The sequence below is a fragment of the Ursus arctos genome, unplaced genomic scaffold (assembly GCF_023065955.2).
Source record: "Ursus arctos isolate Adak ecotype North America unplaced genomic scaffold, UrsArc2.0 scaffold_16, whole genome shotgun sequence".
NCBI lineage: Eukaryota > Metazoa > Chordata > Mammalia > Carnivora > Ursidae > Ursus > Ursus arctos.
This window is the reverse complement of record NW_026622830.1, coordinates 15,630,748-15,650,070: the sequence shown is the minus strand read 5'-3', so window position 1 is coordinate 15,650,070 and position 19,323 is coordinate 15,630,748. Positions and strand designations below refer to the sequence as shown.

The following is a 19,323-nucleotide window of genomic DNA, read 5'->3' as shown; positions in this document are numbered from 1 at the left end:
CACACAGATAGTCATTTGCCCAAGGTCATAAAGCATAGTATGTACTCCATATTAGCCGACCAGTTTGACAGAAAAGGCAATGCTGGATACAAACCCAGTCTGACTTCCAAGCCCGTGTTCTTAGCCATTCCTAAGGGACCAACTCCATCCTTCTGGCACAATGTGTTCTGTTCCTCTTCCGGTCTCTGACCATATAAATGGAACCCCCATCAACTCAGGTGATTAAACCAGTATCACTCAGGAATCTGCCTCTCCCCAATAGCTAATCAATTAATTTCCAGTTTTTAAATTTTAATTACTAAGTAGCTCTCAGCTGTCAGTTTCCCCCTATCTTCACTTTCACTTCTCTGTTTGAAATGGCATGTGGCCTGCCCTGGTCTTCTCTCTAAATGCCGCTCTACGTGTCAGCAGCAGTGACTGAAGACCGTTTGTTCATGTCACTATGAATATGCTCCCCACCGCTCTCAACGTAAGGTTCAGATCTTTGAGTGTGGTTTGCAAAGCCCTTGGTGACTCAGTCCCTGCCCTCTTCTCCCCATTCCTGCTTTCCTGAACAAGCTGTCCTCCCCCTTCCTTTAACGTGAAGTTTTGTCTACCCTGCAGCAATGCCAGCCCCCTACCCCATTTCTCTCTTGGCTAACTCCTCTAACAATTCCTGGCCTCCAATTCCACTTTTTCCAGGAAGCCTACCAGGACAACCCCCCACCCTGACCCCAGGCAACTCTCCTTTGAGTTCTCTGCAATTTCCCAGAGCACTCATCACACCAAGCCGCACACCTGTCAGCTCATTTTCACCCTTCTCTAAACTCTTAAGTCCAAAATGGCAGAGCTGGTGTCTTGTCATGTTTAACGTTGGATCCCCAAACGTGACAGGGCCTGGGACAGAACACTCAGTAAATGTGTGTTGAAAGAACGAACTGTTCTCGTCTACCTGCTTACGTGCCACCTCTCCTGAAGACGTTTCCTCACAGCGCCTCTACGCAAGTGTCTTACCCAGGGAAGAGATTATCAGTGCAATTTCTGGATGAGTTCAAGACTTTATTACTAGCCAGGCCTCAAGTTTTAGAAGAGATAGGCGCCTTCTGCTTGATGCCTGAGAAACCTGACTGTCCACAGAGGTCTACGAATCACAGGAGGGCTGCAAACTCACAAAAGCCGTAAAAGAAAGGGCCTTAAGAGCTTAAGTCTCTATTTTAATCAAATACCTTTATAGTGCAAATATAATAAATTCACATGCATTTTACTTTTACACACTCATAACAAGAGAATGACATAGACTCAAGCGGCACTGTTTTCCCAAGTGAATTTTCATTTTCACCAAACCCACAAAGCGCTATGGAAACAAACACTTCTGGCAAAGCTGGAATTGCACGGCATCACTGCTGTAGTGTCAAACACTGAATGACCAAACTCAAGCTGCAGAAGCAGGAGCTGATCAGCCGCCCGCGGCGCACACCCTCCCCCCAAGCACTCCGATGCTACCCCTCGTAGGGGATGAGGGACCGAATACGCTGCTTGCTTGAGTCATACAAATCAAGACTTTCACAGAGGAAACCTGTCATAGAAATGGTGGGGTGTTTGTTTTTTGCTTTTTAAGGAGACTGCAATAGAAATATATTAACGATTGGCCTCAAAGATCCAACATTTTTCTTACATTTTAAATCAAAGTTGTAGGATCCTACAGGTCTTAATAAAGAACTCTCTTCACAGCACAGCTGTAGTTCACTTTAAAACGCAAAATGTTCCCTTTGCGTTATATCCTTACAAATAAACATAATATACATATAAATGAAAAGTTCAGCTCCTGCATCAAGCATTACTTAATGTTGCCCTCTGATATAAACTTGGATATAGTCAAATTTGCAAAGTGTTCACTTAATATTTTAGTGGAAGCAAAAGTAAAATAGATACGGGCTTTCAGCAAAGCAGACCTTTATGAATTCTCAGAGGTTCAGCTGAAGTCACGATTGGTGAGGACGAGTGGAGCTACGAGGGTCCAGACATAGAGGAGGAGGCAGACCCAGCTGGAGCTGATCTTGACCCACACAGCTGGCCACTTGCTGGTCATGCTCTGGAACTCTGCATCAGGGCTAAGAAAACAGAAGACAATCAAGTAAAAGAGCCTGCCACCAGCACCCAGCAGCACCCCCAGCCAAAGCCAAGAAATTTGGCTGACACTATACTCTAGTAAGGTTCTAGAAGGAACTTATGAAAGCTGCTATTATTAGTTTCTATGTGCAGGGGACTTTGCCTCTCAAAAACCTTTTATCTTGTCAGCATGAAGAACTCTACCATATTCACTGGGCAAAGATCTTCAGGAACCCCTAGCTATTCTAGATATTGGCAAGAGTCTAGATTGAAATGGTGTCTCTGAAACTTTCCTTCCTTGTCACATCATTACTTTGATCAGAATACTCTAAATGACCATCTCTAGACACAGAGGAAAATTAGCGAACAGAGATGGGTCAGACTGCTTTATGTTATGCTTTTCTCTCTTAAGTAACTCAAGTCTGGAAGAACTCTCCATGATTTGTACTGTAAGAATTCCAACTCGATTTTAAACCCAAGTCAAAAGTATTTCAGAAAAGAGTCAGCACTGAACACAACAACTTCATTATATAGGTAAGAGAAGGGGATTCTGAGGTCAAGCAATGGATGGCGATTTTACAGGCAGCCCAAGGGGGCCAACTGGTCTTCCATCTGGTTTGTCTGTGCCTCGTACCTGTACCAGCTGGTAAGGGTCATCATGATGTACAAGGAAGCCAAGGAGAGCATGAAGTGGAATAAGAAGTAGCTGTACTGCACTCCTTCCTTCTCGTTGTCCACAGCCCGCCGAGGCTGCCCGTCCTCTTCGTCGCTGCCGCCGTTGGCAGCAGTGTCACGGAGGATCACGCTGTCACTTCCTGACAGGGTCAGCTTACTTACTTGGCTGTTGTTGGAAGTGCGGATGCTGGAAAGTGATCCGAAGAAGACAAATGAGAAAGGGGCCATGAGATGAACTGCGGCCATTGGCCTATATACATGCAGGTTATTTCTGAACTGCCCCTATTTGGGGACTGAAGGCCTTCCGAAGAGCTCTGCTTAAAGTTCTCAACTGGTGCCTGTTCCATCACAAAACAGAGCACTCTCATGAGTTACTACTTTGGCTAACTGCTTACGAGTTTCATTATGCTCTCAATGTCTGCTTCCATGACTTCACAAGGACCACTCACCAGCCTTCTCCCAACTACCCTCATTCTTCAATTCTCTAAGTGCCATGTCTTCTAGAAAGTGTTCCCTGACATCAGGTCATCCCTAGGCTGGGTTAAAGTCTCACAGCTCCTCCTGCTTCCCTCTGCCATAGCACTTACCATTCCTGTCTTTCTTGCTAGTCCTAGAACTCCTCAACAATGACCGTAGTCATCTATGCATTTCTACCACACAGCAGATGCTCACTGCAAGTTTGTTAAATGACTGAATAAAAAAGTACATACCACTAAAGGACAAGAACCACACGATCATCTCAACAGACACAGAAAAAGCACCTGACCAAAATCTGATACTTTTCCTGATAGAAACACTCAACCTATGAATAGAGGAGAATTTCTTCAAACTGATAAAGGGCACCTATGAAAAACCCAGAGCTGACATCATACTTAATAGTGAAAGACTAAAAGCTCTCCCCCCCCCCCCCCGAGATCAGGAACAAGACAAGTAATCCACTGTCACAATTTCTATTCAATATTGTACTGGAGGTTCAAGCTAGAGCAATCAGGCAAGGACAAGATAAAAGGTGTCCCGATTGGCGAAGAAGTAAAATGATCTCTCTCTGCAGATAACCTGACCTTATACATGGAAAATCTTAAGGAATATACACACCATTAGAATCAATAAATGATCCTGCAGAACACAAGATCGATATACAAAAATTCCATGTCTCTATAGTAACAATAAAAAACCTCAAAGAGAAACTAAAAAAAAAACCACCTCACTTCTAATACTGTCAAAAATAACACTTAGAAACTTAACAAAACATGTTTAAGACTTGTACACCAATAACTAGAAACCCCTGAAAGAAACTGAAGACCTAAATGAAACATCCTATGTTATGAACTAGAAGCCTTAATATTAATAGTGCTGAGATAGTAATACTAAGATGATGAACAGATTCAATGCAGTCCTTATCAAAATCTCAAACTGACAAGCAAAACCCAAAATTTACACAGAAACACAAGGAACTGAGAATAACCAAAACAATCTTGAAAAAGAACAAATTTGGATGACTCATACTTCCTGACTTCAAAACTTATTACAAAGCTATAGTAATCAAAACAGTGTGGTACTGGCATAAGGACAGCTATACAGATCAATGAAACAGAATTACGAGTCCAGAAATAAACCATCACATTTATGGTCAACTGATTTTTGACAAGGATGCCAGGACAACTCAATGGGGGGAAAGAACAGTCTGTTCAACAAACAGTGCTGAGACAACTAGATATCCACACACAACGGAATGAAGTTGGACCCCTTACCTCAAGCCATATATAAAAACAATAAAAAGACAGCCCAATTTAAAAATAGGCAAAAGATGTAAACAGACATTTCTTCAAGATCTACAAATGGCTAGTGAGCACATGAAAAGAATGTTCAACGTCATCAGTCATGAGGAAAATGCAAATCAAAACCATAATGAAATACCACTTCACGTTCTCTAGAATGGCTACAATAAAGGACAATTACGATGTAATGATTAAGAGGGGATGAAACTGGAAGCTTCATACATTGCTGGTGGGACTGTAAGATGATGTAGCCACTCTGGAACACTCTGGCAGTTCTCAAAAAAGGTAAACAAAGAGGTACCACATAGCCTAGCAATTCTACAACTAGGTACAGATCCGAGAGAATTGAAAACGTACATCCACACGAAAAACCTATACACAGATACTCAGAGCAGCATTATTCATGATAGTTCCACAGTGGAATCAACCCAAATGTCCATCAACTGACAAAGATAAACAAAATGTGGTATATGTCCACGCCATGGAGTATCATTTCCAACAATAAAAAGGAATTAAGTACTGATATGTTGTTCCATGGATGAACCTTGAAAACATACTAAGTGAAAGAAGCCAGTCACAAAAGGCCATATGCTGTGTAATTCCACATATACGAAACATTCGAATAAGCAAATTTACAGAGACAAAAAGGAGGTAAGTCTCTGCCAGTGGCTGGAGCGGGAAGGAACAGGGAGGGGCTTGTTAATGAGCATGAGGTTTCTTTTTGGCAAAATAAAATCGTCTAAACTGGACTGTGGGGACGGTAGCACAGTCCTGTAAACAGACTAAACAACTACTGAACTGTACACTTTATAAGGGGGAATTTTATAGTATGGAAAGTGTATCTCAAAAACAAAACAAAACATATTAGGCCAAAAGCAAAACAAAGTCACAGACAATATAAAAACACATAAGCGTAGTTGTGTTCCAATACAACTTGATTTACAAAGATAGGCAATCAGCCCCAGGGCTGTAGTTTGCCAACCCTTCAACAATCATTAAAAAAAAAAAAAAAAAAAAAAGATAAATTTACACATACTGTGGAAAGCTGTTCAAATTATGACAAATTCACATTTGAGAATATTATGTGTATTTATATAGTACGTTCCTAATTTATTTAAAAAATTATCAAGTGATATAAATTATGTAACTACATACAAAATTTATAAAATTATATAGATACAAATGGATTGATAAATAATATATGCTATTATATAGAAAATACCAATAAAAAATGGGTTAGAGGATGAATGCAAAGTGCTAACACAGGTTATATCTAAGCCCCTGGATTAACTAGAGATTTTAAAATTAGATGTATAGAATTCTGTAGTTCTTTAAATACTTTTTACAATTATCAGGAAATTAAGATTTTCAGAGCCACTACTCTAGCTGACCTAGGGTCAGGTGAAGGCTTCAACCTGCTATCCAGGGAGAAGGTATCTCTATGTCAGTCTGGAAGGAATTATTTGATGAGAGGATTTACTAGGCTTTAAGAAATATTCATGGCTAGGGAACTGAAGCAAGCTGAGGACTTTCAATAAAGAAGAGTTAAGTTGTTTTTCTTAATTCCTCACACTGCTTTTTGAAAGCAAAACAGCTTCTTTGCTCTACGGTTAACCTTCAAGAGAATCTTGTCCCAAGTACTTTTTAACTTACCTAGAATACAAAAGGCAGAGAACAAAGCCTGTCAGCCCAATAAAACTCTCTAGATCTACAAAATGCCCACTCTTTGAGGGTGGGGCAGGGGTAGAGACTACAGGAGTTGAATTTCCAGGAGCCAAGGTTGGCGCGGTCATGTGCGTAACGATGCTCCACAGGCCAGGGTTGCAGGAACGATCTGGAAGTGGAAGATTTATTATTACCCTTAGAACTCCTCCTGTGCCAAGAAAGGATGTGAGGGCTCACACATCATTCAGTCATGATGTAACACATCCGAATGCTATACTTGAAAGAACCTGGAAACTTAGCAATTAATTACATGTTTGTGTGGCAAACAGTGACTTAGTTTTAGACAAAAAGAAAAGATACAGCAACAAAGTATTTGTCAAATCCATAAACGTCAATCTTGATTTTACTGATTTTGAAGTTTAACTGGCAAATCTTTTTGGGTCTGTAGTTGTACAAAGGCTTTAAGCAGAGAATTTTCCCCTAGTTTTGTTTTTACAGTTAAACAGGAGTACAATAACAGTAAGTGAGTCATCACTGGAGGATCTGCAATAACGGTTTTCCTTTAAAACAAGTCCACAGAATACCCTGTTGAGTAAGACACAATGCAGTAACTATAAAAGGAAATCTCTTTCAGCCATTTCCTCTAAAGCCTGTAACTCCAACTGAAATTCAATTACAACAGTGCCACAAAGGGCTAAAACAATGTTGCCTTGTCCAACTCTTAACTAGTCTGACTTAGTCCAGGGAAAAGCCTAGACTGTATGAGGACTGCAGTCCTTCAGGATGTCAACTATGAATAGCTACGGACAGACACTAAAACTTGAAATGTGAGTATCTGCATCATACGGTGAGCACTGGACGTTTAAGTGAAGCTTTTTGTTTGTTCCCTGTTGGACGTTTGCTCTACCTCTAGTGTTTGCACCTGCCGAAGGAGTATTTCCTACTTTCTCGCCATCAAATTAATGTGCTATTGACATTCCCTTACCGGGTTCATTGGACATGGCTGACCAGGTGAGGTACATGGTGTAGAGGGTGATGAGAGAAGACTGAAGGAGACCAGACCGAGGCTGGTGTTCCTGTGGAATCAAAAAGAAAACAATGCCACAGGAACTGCAAGCACTGACTTTCTAAAACCCAGATTTCCCTGGGTCCCCCTGACATGTTATTAACTGAGAACCTTCTGATTCTACTTGACAGTTGAAAGAGGACAAGTAACCTTTCAGTCTGAGTTAGCCCGAAAAAGCAGCAAGAAAGAGGACCGTGTACAATTGGTTCTCCAGGCACTGACAGCCAGGAATTCCTATGTAACCTGCAGAGCTGATTCACTAGTCCCCTGGTGTCATAGAAGCGAAGCTCAACGGTGGCACTAACTACCTAGGTGACCCATCATCTCTCTGGAACTTCAGTTTCCTCATTTTTGAAAGGAGAGGTGATGTCTACATGTTCTTTTCATATTTCTCATAAAAAATTCACGAATTGGGGTGCTGGGTGGTTCAGTCGGTTAAGCATCTGCCTTCAGCTCAGGTCATGATCACAGGGTCCTGGGATCAAGCCCCGCACTGGCTTCCTGCTCATCGGGGAGCCTGCTTCTCCCTCCCTCTCTGCCCCTCCCCCAGCTCATGTTTATGCACTCTCTCAACATCTTTAAAAAAAAAATTTAGGGGCGCCTGGGTGGCTCAGTCGTTAAGCGTCTGCCTTCGGCTCAGGGCGTGATCCTGGCGTTATGGGATCGAGCCCCGCATCAGGCTCCTCCACTGGGAGCCTGCTTCTTCCTCTCCCACTCCCCGTGCTTGTGTTCCCTCTCTCACTGGCTGTCTCTTTCTCTCTGTCAAATAAATAAATAAAATCTAAAAAATAAATAAATAAAATAAAAATTTTTTTAAAAAATAAAAAAAACAACTCCATGGATTTTTTAAAGTATGGTATTTAAATGATGAAACTCGCATGCATGAGTTTTGTTTTTAAATATCAAAAGCAATGATTTTCTAGTTTAATCCCCCTAAAGTAGCTTGGCTAATGATTCACAAGGATCATCCTCACAACATAAACTATTTTATAAGAGCTATAAAATTCTCAGGTTACCTAGGTTTTCTTTTTAACGATAGGGAAATTATTCACTTAATTATGATACAGGCGCTCAATGGCACACTTTACAATTACTAAATTAGAAATATGAAGAATTGATCATAATATGGGAAAATGTTTAAGTAGATAAACATAAACGCCTAAAAAAGGTTACATCAGTTCAAGGTTAGCATTAATTAAAAATTTTTCACAGGAGGAAAAAGCAGAAAACCATACCTGAATTTTTGGAAGGATGGATATAATAGAAACCACAAAACAAAGGATCAAATTAATACTGATGAAGAACTTGTTCTCTGCGCAGCCGTCCGGTTTGGTGTAGTACGCGTAGAGCAAGCCGACGAAGACGACCGACAGAACGTAGCAGACGCTGGTGACAGACAGCAAAGCTAGGAAGAGGGAGACCAACAGGAAGGCTCACGACTGCAACACACGTTTCTAACGAAGACCAATTTTCTTCTACTCCATATAAAAATAAAGCACATGATTCTACTGTTATGGTGGTCAACATTTTACGGGGAAATTACAGAAGGCCCAAGGCTGACGTTTCAGATAGCACTAGAGGTGGCTCGGTGTTAAATTCAAGCAACTGGAGTCGCTTTCTGGATTACCCATCTTGATTCCATGGGTTGAAAAACGAGACATCTGATCATTCCAGCTAGAGTGAACTCTAACTGTATGCTAAATAACGTGCACTATACGCTTTTCTTAGGAACTTGCAAAATTTGTGGGCCCTCAAACTGGCCCAGTTCCAGTAAGCTAAATGCCAGGGACGGTGTCAGCAGAAAACAACCGTCAGGCATCTTTTATGACATTTGTCCTCTGCAGCCACTGGCTACATAAACCCACTTCCTGTCACGATGAGACCACATCACTGTGGGAAACGGGCGTATTTGCTATTTTCAAAAACCTAAAATAATATTCCTTTCTGTTCACAAGAATAATCAACAATTAGCTATGTAACTCTGAAAATTAGAAAACATGAAAGAATAACAGTATACTCAGACCAACTCTAGCAATGGTGAGTTCAATTAACTTGTACTTATTCACGGCACGCTTATTTAAGAAAACCAGTTTCGACTAACAATCTCTATGGGTTTTGCATATTTAAAATTAAGTGATGTATATGCGTGACTATAAAATCATAATGCATGTGAAAGTACGGGCACCGTTCTTAATGTTTTTCCATATGAATATACAAGATTTCTCTACTTTTTAGTTACTCCAAAGAATGACAAATCTTCAACTCATTATTCAATTCTAAAGTTGAGTGATTCAAATGAATTATAAAAAAGTAAACAGATTTAAAAAAATAAAATTTTATCAGTCAGAAATGGGGAAGTGTTTCAGGATTTCCAACCCATCACGATAAAACAATTTCTTAAATCTCATGCTAAAACAGTCATTACCAAAAAAAAATTGTCATTACACACAACTGAAGTGACCAATAAAACAGGGCAATGGTTAAGTAACTTATGGTATACCATGCCATGGAACACCACAGAACTGTATACCACACTAAGTGAATAGGACGTATCTATACTCACGGTTATGTTAGAAGACACTCATCATACAGTTGGTGAGAAGAGCAAGTAATGAACAATATATAATATGAACCTATTTACGTTTAAATAACAAAAACATGTATATGTGCACAAATACATAAAGATCCAGTAATTGTGGTTATATCTGGAGAGGAGAGTGGGTGCAAGTAGGTGGAGATTTACATGTTTTATTTTTTAAGTTCCATCATGTGTTTATGGTGAGCAAAGTATTCGCTTTTGGGTTTTTTTTCATTTTGCTTTTGTTATTATTTAAAAAGCAAGCTAGATAAATAAGATGAAAAAAACTGGACAGTCTGATAATGTGTACTAAAAGCCTTTAAAATATCCATACCCTTCCACTCTTCTACTTCTAGGAATTTATTCAAAGGAAAAAGCAGAAATGTGCTCAGAGATATATTATTAAGTATTTACTACTACACTGGAGCCACATATTCACAGGCTACTTCTAGGATTTAAAAACGTCAAACTATAAGCTATCCAAATGTATAATACATGTAAAAAAATAGTAAGATACAAGTATACACCTTTTTCAACACTCTTTTTTTATACATAGAAGATATATGTTTAAAAAAAAAGACTGGAAGGATATAGACTAATATATTAACAGTGAGTATTAATTACTGAAGTGTTAGATTATGGAGGAATTTGTTTTCTTTTGTAATTTTTGGTTTTTCAAGTTCTTTACACAAAAGTAGCTATTACTTTTACAATAGGTAGCGAAGGGGCTAGAAATCTCAACAACTGTCATTTTTTTAAATGAGATATGGCTGGATCATTGCCCCTTTTAATAGAGGCCACCAAACTCCCTCCCCATTATTACAAGCTATAAATCCTACTTCCACGCTAGAAATTTTAAGTGCCCTTTTCCATCAGAAAACTTTCAGAAGGGGTGTGGGCCATACTCTGAATAAAGCAGTAAGGACTGCTTGAGGATGTGGGCAGATGACCCATACTTATAATGCACTTAAGTCCCCTGCAAACAAGTCCCCCTTCAAAACAAGAAATACATCATTAAATACAACAGTTTTTTTTCCCTAACTAAACACATCTAGTTACATTACAAATCTCAAAATAAATGAATTGAGAGACGCCAATAATTCCTATTATCTGTGCTTCCCCCTTTCAGTAATGCATATAATTCAGAACTGACTCAACTGAGAGACTATAGTTTTTAAAAAGTCAACTCTAATTTGGAAGTTTATACATTTAAATCAATAGACATTTTTACTGCACATCCTGTTTAATGTAGCATAATGCAGTATGGCTCTTACAGGTGAGTTTAGATACCTACCGGCATACCAGCACCTTGGATTTCCTTCTTCCATTCGATTTACCCATGATTCATTCCAAGAGTGAGCAAAGTCAACCAACAGCACTAGCTGGATGAGGATGAACAAAAAGGCCCCTACCATGCCAACAATAAACCAGGCTACAAACCAAAAGAACAAAGTTATTCTTTACTACAGGAGTAACATTGCAGAATGTTACTATCCAATTTTAAAACAATTTCAAGTAAGAGAGACGTGGTAAAGACATATTCTGTCTCCAGCAGAACAGTAAGATTATTCCAATTCCAAACTAAAAGGCATTCTCTGAGAAGTGTTTTGCTGGGCTTCAGACCTTTTAAAACTTGTTCTAGCTTGTGCCAAGGGGAGCCTGGGATCTGACATTCCAAATGGCACAATAAGCCTTTTCCTTTATAAGGGAAAAAATCACGGTGGAAATCCACAGATGTCACTTGACGTTATGGTAAGAAAGCATATTAAGACAGGGCTAGTAGAACACATATGAGTTACAGGTCCCTATGTTGACAAGCTCTTGCATTAACTTAGTACTGCCAAGTGAAAAGGTAAACTGTTAAAATACTGGCAACATATGGTTCCAGAACAGCTGAAAAATGGGCTGAATACCTCCTGGGTTTAATCAATTAATTACTACCTTAATATTAGTACAAAGTCATATAATTGAACACCACCTCATTTAATTGCCAGTTCTGCAAAACCAGTGATGAAAATGTAGCTGCAAGTCCATCATTTGCAGAGTGTGTATATATTATAATTAACCCTCTTAGTGAGCCATACCTGTGGTGAAATGGCCCCCAGGGATGTAGAAAGAGCCAACCATGATACCAACAATGGCAGCAATTTTGAAGAACCAAAACCTATTAAAATACAAAAGTGCATTTGTGAAATGTTAATTTTTGCCCTTATACTGAGAAAAGTGAATTTCTGAAATGCAAAAATAAGGACTCAGTAGCATTCCCAACACGATTGTCTGTGCTTATTTCTTCCTTTGACATGAAGTGCTTCAATCTTTCATACGATTTAAGGACAAACATTAGCTCAGAGAACAAATCACTCAGACATAATAAGAGAAAAACATCTTAAGAATTTCCCTACACTTAGCAATTAAAGATAGGAATTTTTCTACAATTCTGGAGTATTCTAAACTAACCATATTAGCTACATATAAAGCAATTAACTATTGGATGTAGGGAAAAGTTATCACCTAATCCTTCTTTCACAAGATAGGACATAAGTGCTTTGTGCCCACAATCACACAGTTCATCACTGGCAAAGCTAGGACCAAACCTGGCTTTCAGTCCATGATCTTTAAAGACTGCCTTGTATGGCAGAGTGAAAAGAATCAGGCTCTGGAGCTGGACAAACCTGACTCTCAATTCCGACTCCAACTTTCACTGGCTCAGAGATCTCAGGCACTTTAACCTTTCTGAAATTCAGTTACTGCATCTATAAAAAGAGGATTATAATACATATAAAGTGTACGAAACTCCCTTCAGTCTTCAAATAAGAATTATATGTCGAAGGGAAACTGGGGGCAGTCAGGAATGGGAAACAATAGATTTGTAAATCAAACATAACCAGTTTATCTTTCTGTATACTGTTTAATAGATTAGGTACATTTTTAACAATAAAAAGTATGTACGTTTGTGTGTATGCAGTGCCTAGCACAATCCTTGAACTGTTTCACAGGTGTCTGATAAAAATCTAGGAACTGCAAACAAAGGTATTAAAAAAAGACAAGACTCTCCTCATCCCCTTCACCCCCTCTGTGCAACAGAACTCCAACTGAAAATGACATTGAAACAACTTCACGTGTACAATGGTCAGAAATATCAATGTGGGCCACTGATTCTAGTACTCTACGGCTTCCATCAGAATGGCAACATTAACTGCTCAAGGGGAGGAGCCACACCGTAATATAACAAGTAAATAATAAAATAAATTTACATACCCATTGTGTACTGCTGCTCTGGGATCTTTACTTGTTTTTACTTTTAACATGAGCAGAGAGAAGGCAAAGAAAAAGATGGCCAAGGCAAAGTTGATCCGATACACAGCTTTATAACCGACCAGAACATCACAGTCTTTATCCACCTTTCTTTCAGCCACATTGATTTTAAATCCCCCTTCACAGAATCCAGGAATCTGGAAAAAGCAATTTCAATGTTATGGGAATATTCGCATTTAAACAAAGATCCTATCCCATCATAAAAAAGCCTGAATTTATAAAACTGGCTACTTCAACTACTGCAAGACTGTCCTGAGGGACTTTTCTCTTTGCCTTCCAATTCACTTACAATCTTGCCACCAAATAGTATAAACGATTTGCATTTTGTGAATAAAAGTGAAGTGTTCTCTTCTTTGCTTTTCTTGCTGATGAGGTTATCTCCCATTTGGCCATGGATTTTCAAGCGACAACTGATTTCTTCCACAGACGAAGGGCTAGTCTAGGTCAAATGTTTAAATCTGAAACATCCGTGGGAAGATAATGTTTTTGTGCTGCTCTTTGAGTATTTTTCTCTCAGTTATTAGAGTAGAACTTGGTCATGTTCGTTCTGAGTACCTTGATTTCTGGAAAAGGACTAATACTTTCATATTCTACGTCTTACCCAAAAGTAATTTAAAAAACCCAACAATTATAATGACCTTGACTGAGTTTTACAACGGTAAAGAAATAAAAATGTTAATCACAACTAAAATTGTGCAAAACAGAAAAATAATACAAATAACCAGTACATTAAGGCTACTGTTACTTCTGCTTACCTTCTTCAGCTGCGATTCCATCCCTTCGGTCAGCATGATACAGGACACCGCAGCGCCCAGGAAGAGAATGAAGGCATAGATGAGGCGGGTCACCGTGGAGTTCTTACTGTTGGGGCAGCAGCTACACAGCAGACACGAGGCGCCGCTGCAAAGGCAGGGAACCTGAAATAAGCACACCACAGCCATCTGAGACCTCTTTCAGGGCACTCCTTCATGTCGTAAGGGTCACTGAGTAGAAGATAAGGCAAACCAGGCTTTGACAGCTTTAACTGAGACAGTTATGGCTGGGAGGAAGTGGTTATAAAAGCATGGGTTCTGGGAGATGCCTGGGTAGATCAGTCAATTGAGTATCTGACTCTGCATCTTGGCTCAGGTCTTGATCTCACAGTCATGAGTTCAAGCCCCACAATGGGCTCTGTGCTGGGTGTGGAGCCTACTTAAAAAAAAAAGGCATGGGTTCTGGAGTCAATATTATTTCTGTCACTCTAACTCAGCAAGTTACATAAGCTAAGCTTATTTCTCCACCTGCAAAACAGACTGAATAACGGACTCTTCCTCCCTCGGATATCGCTGTATTGAATAAGTACTCAACACAGTACCTAAAACATACTAAGAGCCCAATAAATGTTACTTATACTCACACGGAGAGCATATTTTATTTAAAAACAATATAAAAACCTAACTCCACTTGCTATTTAAGGAATCCTAGTTACCAAATCTGGTATTATAGCATCAAGCAACATCACATGGAAACCCTTATACATGATGATAACAAGGGCCATTTAGCTCAATTTAAGAGTAACCTGGAGATTCCTCAAAAAATTTAAACACAGAATCCACCATTTGACCCAGCAATTCCTCTCCTAAACATACACCCAAAAGGACTGAAACAGGTATTCAAACAAAAGCTTCCACATGAATGTTCAAAAAAGCACTATTTATAGTTGCCAAAAGGTAGAAACAACCCAAATGTCCGTCAATTGACAAATGGATACATAAAATGTGGTAGATTCGTACAATGGAATATTATTCAGTCATGAAAATGCATGAAGTACTGATACATGGTACAACATGGGAGAACCTAGAAAACATCATGCTAAGTGAAAGAAGCCAGACCCAAAAGGTCACACGTTGTATTTCATTTATATGAAATATCCAGAATAAGTAAATCCAGAGACAGAAAGCATTAGTAGTTTCCAAAGGTTGGAGGAGGGAGATGGGATGGAGAGTGACTGCTTAATGGGAATCAGGCTTCTCTTTGGGGGGATGAAAATGTTCTGGAACTACACTGATGTGATGACAGCAACGACAGCATAACACTGCGAAAGTACTAAATGAAACTGAATTATACACTTAAAAATGGTTCATTTTATGTTATGTGAATTTTACCTCAATTGAGAAAAAAAAAAAAAAGAAAGAGTAACCTGGATCTCCGGTGAGCATTTCAGATGACAACATAATTTGAATCGTTTTTATGTAGGCCTAATTAGGAAAGCACTCAAATTGCTTTCAGAGACGACACTGAGTCACATTACAAAAGCAGGTGAAGTCAGAATCATCAGCAGAAGCAGCAGATGTAAATAATGGGGGATGCTGATTTCATAGTATGGTCCCAGTCTTTACTTGTTATAGATGGTACCTCGGGGAAACTATCTTTGTGTGATTCGGAGCAAGATGCCAAGCTTCTTAAAAACCCAGTTTTCTCATCTGTAAAAATGGGCGTAACACCACCTACCTGAACAGTTACTGTATGAAGAATGAGCTAGCGTCAGGAATATACAGCACCTGGCATAACGCCTGGCACAGCAGGGGCTGAATAGATCATGGTAGCCATTAACATTTGTAACTGCAACAGCCATGGGAAATTGATCACCCAGTTTCAGTCTCCAATTCTTAACTACAAACTGGGCCAAAAGACCATCATAGATGTCTACAGCCAGCTGCAGACAGAAACAGAAGTTTTACAGCCCAAAACAATGACACTAATTGCTTCATGTTTATTTTGTCCGCATTCTCACACTTCTCTCTTTAGCTATTTATTTATTTATTTTCTGGCCTATTAAATAATCTCATGATAACTGCCTACTGTTTGTTATGGGTTGAACTGTGTCCCCCTATCCCCACGAATTCATGTTGAACTCCTGATCCCCAGTACCCGAGAGTGTGACCTTATTTGGAAATAGGGTCACTGCAGATGTAATTAGCTAAAATGATGTTAGACTGAAGAGTGGGCACCTATTTAAACATGATTGCTGTCATAAAAAGGAGAAATTTGGGCACAGACCTGCAGCACAGGGAGAACACCAAGTGAAAACAAGGCAGAGATCTACAAGCCAAGGAATATCAAAGACCACTAGCAAACCAGCAGTAACTAGGGAAGAAGCATGGAAACGATTCGCCCTCATCACCCTCAGGCACTAACCCTGCTGACATCTTAATCTTGGACTTCTAGCCTCCAGAAACTGAGATACGACAAACTTCAGTTGCTTGAGCCACCCAGTTTGCGGTATTTTATTCTTATCTAGACCTAGCAAATGAATACACCCACTTATTTGTTTATAAATATCATGAAAATATAAGTGCCCTTAGGAGGGGCCACCTACTGTTATATCTCTTGCACCTTTACAGTAGGTACTCAATCTGCGGAACAGAGCTGTCCCGCTGTATATCACTTCCCGATCTCAGTAAATAACAACTCTATTCTTCCTGTTACTCAGGCCAAAAACCTTGGAGTCACCCTTGATGTTTTCTCTTTTTCCAAAACTCTCATCCAATCTGTCAGCACATCAGCTTTATCCTCAAAATATATCCAGAATCTGGGGCACCTAGCTGACTCAGTCGGTACAGCACATGGCTCTTGATCTCAGGGTCATGAGTTCAAGCCCCATGTCTGGCATGGAGCCTACTTAATTTTTAAGAAAATAAATAAATATTTAAGAAAAAAATAAAGAAAATAAATAAATAAATAAGCTATCTCCAGAATCTGACCACTTTCTTAGCATCCTTAGTTATTATGTTGGTCCAACCCACTACTATCATCTTTCACCTGGATTTAATGCAACGGCTCCTGTCTCATTGCAATAGCCACCTAATCAGAACCCAGAGTTGGTATAAAGATTATTTTAAGGTGAAGACATTTGAGAGTCAACAGATACAGGGAAAAAAGCCTTCTCGGAGCTTTCCTCATCTGACTAAAGGCAGCAACTTCTGGGATATGAGGTTGCCATAAACTCTCTCTCCAAGGGAGTTTGATGGCCATAAAGAAGACGAAAGACTGCTGCACCTAGATAAACAAGTATTATCACCAACTTTCTTATCTCCTGTTTGTTCTTCCTAACTAGAAGCCCTTTTCTTCCCTTTTCTTGTCCCCTAATAAGTAAGGTATATAATAAGCTCTATTTTCTAACTATCCCCTTGAGTTATTCATCACTGAATGATGAATAACATCCTGCGAGTATGTGTGCAGCACGTGTACATAGTTCTTTCTTCTCTTGCTAACCTTTCATCTCTTTAATTTGCAGGCCCCCAACCACTAACCCCATAGAGGATGCAAGCAAAGTTTTTTCTCCTCTACACTGCTTTACCCTTTCTTTTCTCCAACAACCACCTTGTTAAAACACAGGTCAGATCACATCACTCTTCTTTTCTATAACGGATCCCCATATCATTTATGGGGATGTACGTAAAAGCCAATACAAAAACAAAACACCAAACAATGGGTATCTACGTGATTTGGCTCCCTGCTAACCTTCTGACTTCTTTTCCTATTATTCTTCCCCTCACTCATCCCATTCTCTGGTACACTGAACTCCTTGCTATTCCTGTTGAATAAAGGGGATTAATAATATAGAAAAGCAATTTACAGATAGAAATGCTTTGAAGGCATCAATTCAAATACTAGCTTTACATCAAAGACAAAATGTGTTTCAGGTTATTAGGATAAGAAAGACATCTTTGTTTCAAATTACAAATTCACTCCTTAATTACCTTCTTAACTGTATTTTTTTTTCCTAAATCTACTCTGCAAATAGTTTGACCCACTAGTGGATTGTAAAATTCAACTTACCAGGATTTGTTCTAATGTGATAGAAAAATTGTACAGCAGATGACAAAGGTAAAAATTATTTCACGAAACTTGTGTCTAAATGGGCATATTAAATCAGCTATGTAAAATATATTTCTTACTTTTGGTCAAGGTCAAAAAATTGGAAAGCCACTGCTCCCGAGGAACCTGTAAATGACCAAACACCCTTTTGATTTAGGATGAACAACCTTAAAGAATGGAAAATACACTTTGTACTTTGTCCCTAAGAAATGGTAGTGGAATGAGCGGAGAATGAGTCTTAGGTCAATTAAGTCAGTTGGGAAGTTATAAAACAAGAAGTGACTTTAAAGAATCATGCTCCTCAGGAGCAAGTATATGAGGGAACTCACCATATTCTCTTCCATAGATCCTAAAATTTCCTTTTTAAAATATGGCATTTATAATCTACAAAGCAATTCAACCCATTTATTCACTTTATCCTCACAGCAGCTCTCAAGGAGAGGAATGCTGGGGTAATTAGCCTCATGTTACGGGAAGCCAGAGATAAATGTCTTAGACAAGGTCCCAAAAATGTTCACGCCATGGCTTTCAATTTTGAATAATCCACAAGGCCGCCTTTCCTTTGCACCACAACTGCACACAAGCCTCGGTTAAAATCCCAGCTCTGCCACATACTCTGTAGCATCGGCAAATCCATGCTATGGGATAAAAATATCACTTAAGCCACCCAAAATTAAACGACGCCACCTTATGAAGGTACTTGGAAATGAAGCAGAGCGCCCTCGCCCCGGAACTCTCATTCCGCGGTCCAGGCTCCAGCTCCAGAGGAACCCAGGGGCCGGAAGCCTCGCGGGGGCGGGGCAATCGAAATTGTAAACAATGACGACCCGGCCTCCTACGTTCCCCCAACAAACCCGGAAGGCGAGCCGCCTGATCCCGACTGGGGGAGGGGGGCATCACTGATATTGGTCTGCACCCCCGATACTCTCTCCAGCCCAGGGACCGTCCCCCAAGCTCCCGGCCAAAGCCCCACGGCGTCTGGGATTGGGGGGTCCCTATCGGCCTCCCCCAAATGACACGTCCGACGGAGACACCAGACCCCGAACTCACCCAGCTGGCGAGGGAGAAGACGCCTAGCACAGCTCCCATGGTGACGCTGGTGATGCAGGCGGCCGATCGCGAAGCTTCTAGCGCGGTGGTAACTGCCAGTCGAGGCGTCTCCTCAGAAACGCGACGTTTTCTCAGGCCGGAAACGCGCGGGTGGCGTCATTGCGTGGCCCCGCCCACCGCCCTCGGCCGCCGCGGCCAAGAGAGCCTCTGTCATTGGCAAAGGTAGAAGGCGGGGCTAAATCAGCAAC

General features: G+C 40.1%; 1 protein-coding gene across 2 annotated transcripts; it reads right to left on the bottom strand.

Annotated features, from left to right (window-relative positions):
* Positions 1 to 1,187: 1,187 nt before the first annotated feature.
* Positions 1,188 to 19,301, bottom strand: SERINC3 (serine incorporator 3). 2 transcript variants are annotated; one of them, XM_026503570.4, is made up of 10 exons: positions 19,076 to 19,301; positions 13,921 to 14,082; positions 13,109 to 13,302; positions 11,935 to 12,014; positions 11,145 to 11,282; positions 8,508 to 8,677; positions 7,192 to 7,282; positions 6,195 to 6,375; positions 2,723 to 2,950; positions 1,188 to 2,090 (listed from the first exon to the last, which is right to left on the bottom strand). In XM_026503570.4, exons 1-10 carry the CDS (start codon positions 19,112 to 19,114, stop codon positions 1,952 to 1,954), a joined length of 1,422 nt encoding a protein of 473 aa, XP_026359355.1. In that variant the 5' UTR covers positions 19,115 to 19,301; the 3' UTR covers positions 1,188 to 1,951. The 2 variants fall into 2 exon arrangements, with proteins under 2 accessions (XP_026359355.1, XP_044241777.1); XM_044385842.3 differs by having other exon boundaries at positions 13,921 to 14,065; positions 19,076 to 19,216.
* Between the last annotated feature and the right edge of the window lie 22 nt (positions 19,302 to 19,323).

Excerpts from the sequence above, each read along its gene's own strand:
- SERINC3 (XM_026503570.4), bottom strand. The coding sequence starts at position 19,114 with ATGGGAGCTGTGCTAGGCGTCTTCTCCCTCGCCAGCTGG. Across the intron at positions 13,303-13,920 it reads TGGAATCGCAGCTGAAGAAG|ATTCCTGGATTCTGTGAAGG; the intron begins GTAAGCAGAAGT and ends TGCTTTTTCCAG. Across the intron at positions 6,376-7,191 it reads AGCCATGTCCAATGAACCCG|ATCGTTCCTGCAACCCTGGC; the intron begins GTAAGGGAATGT and ends TTCCACTTCCAG.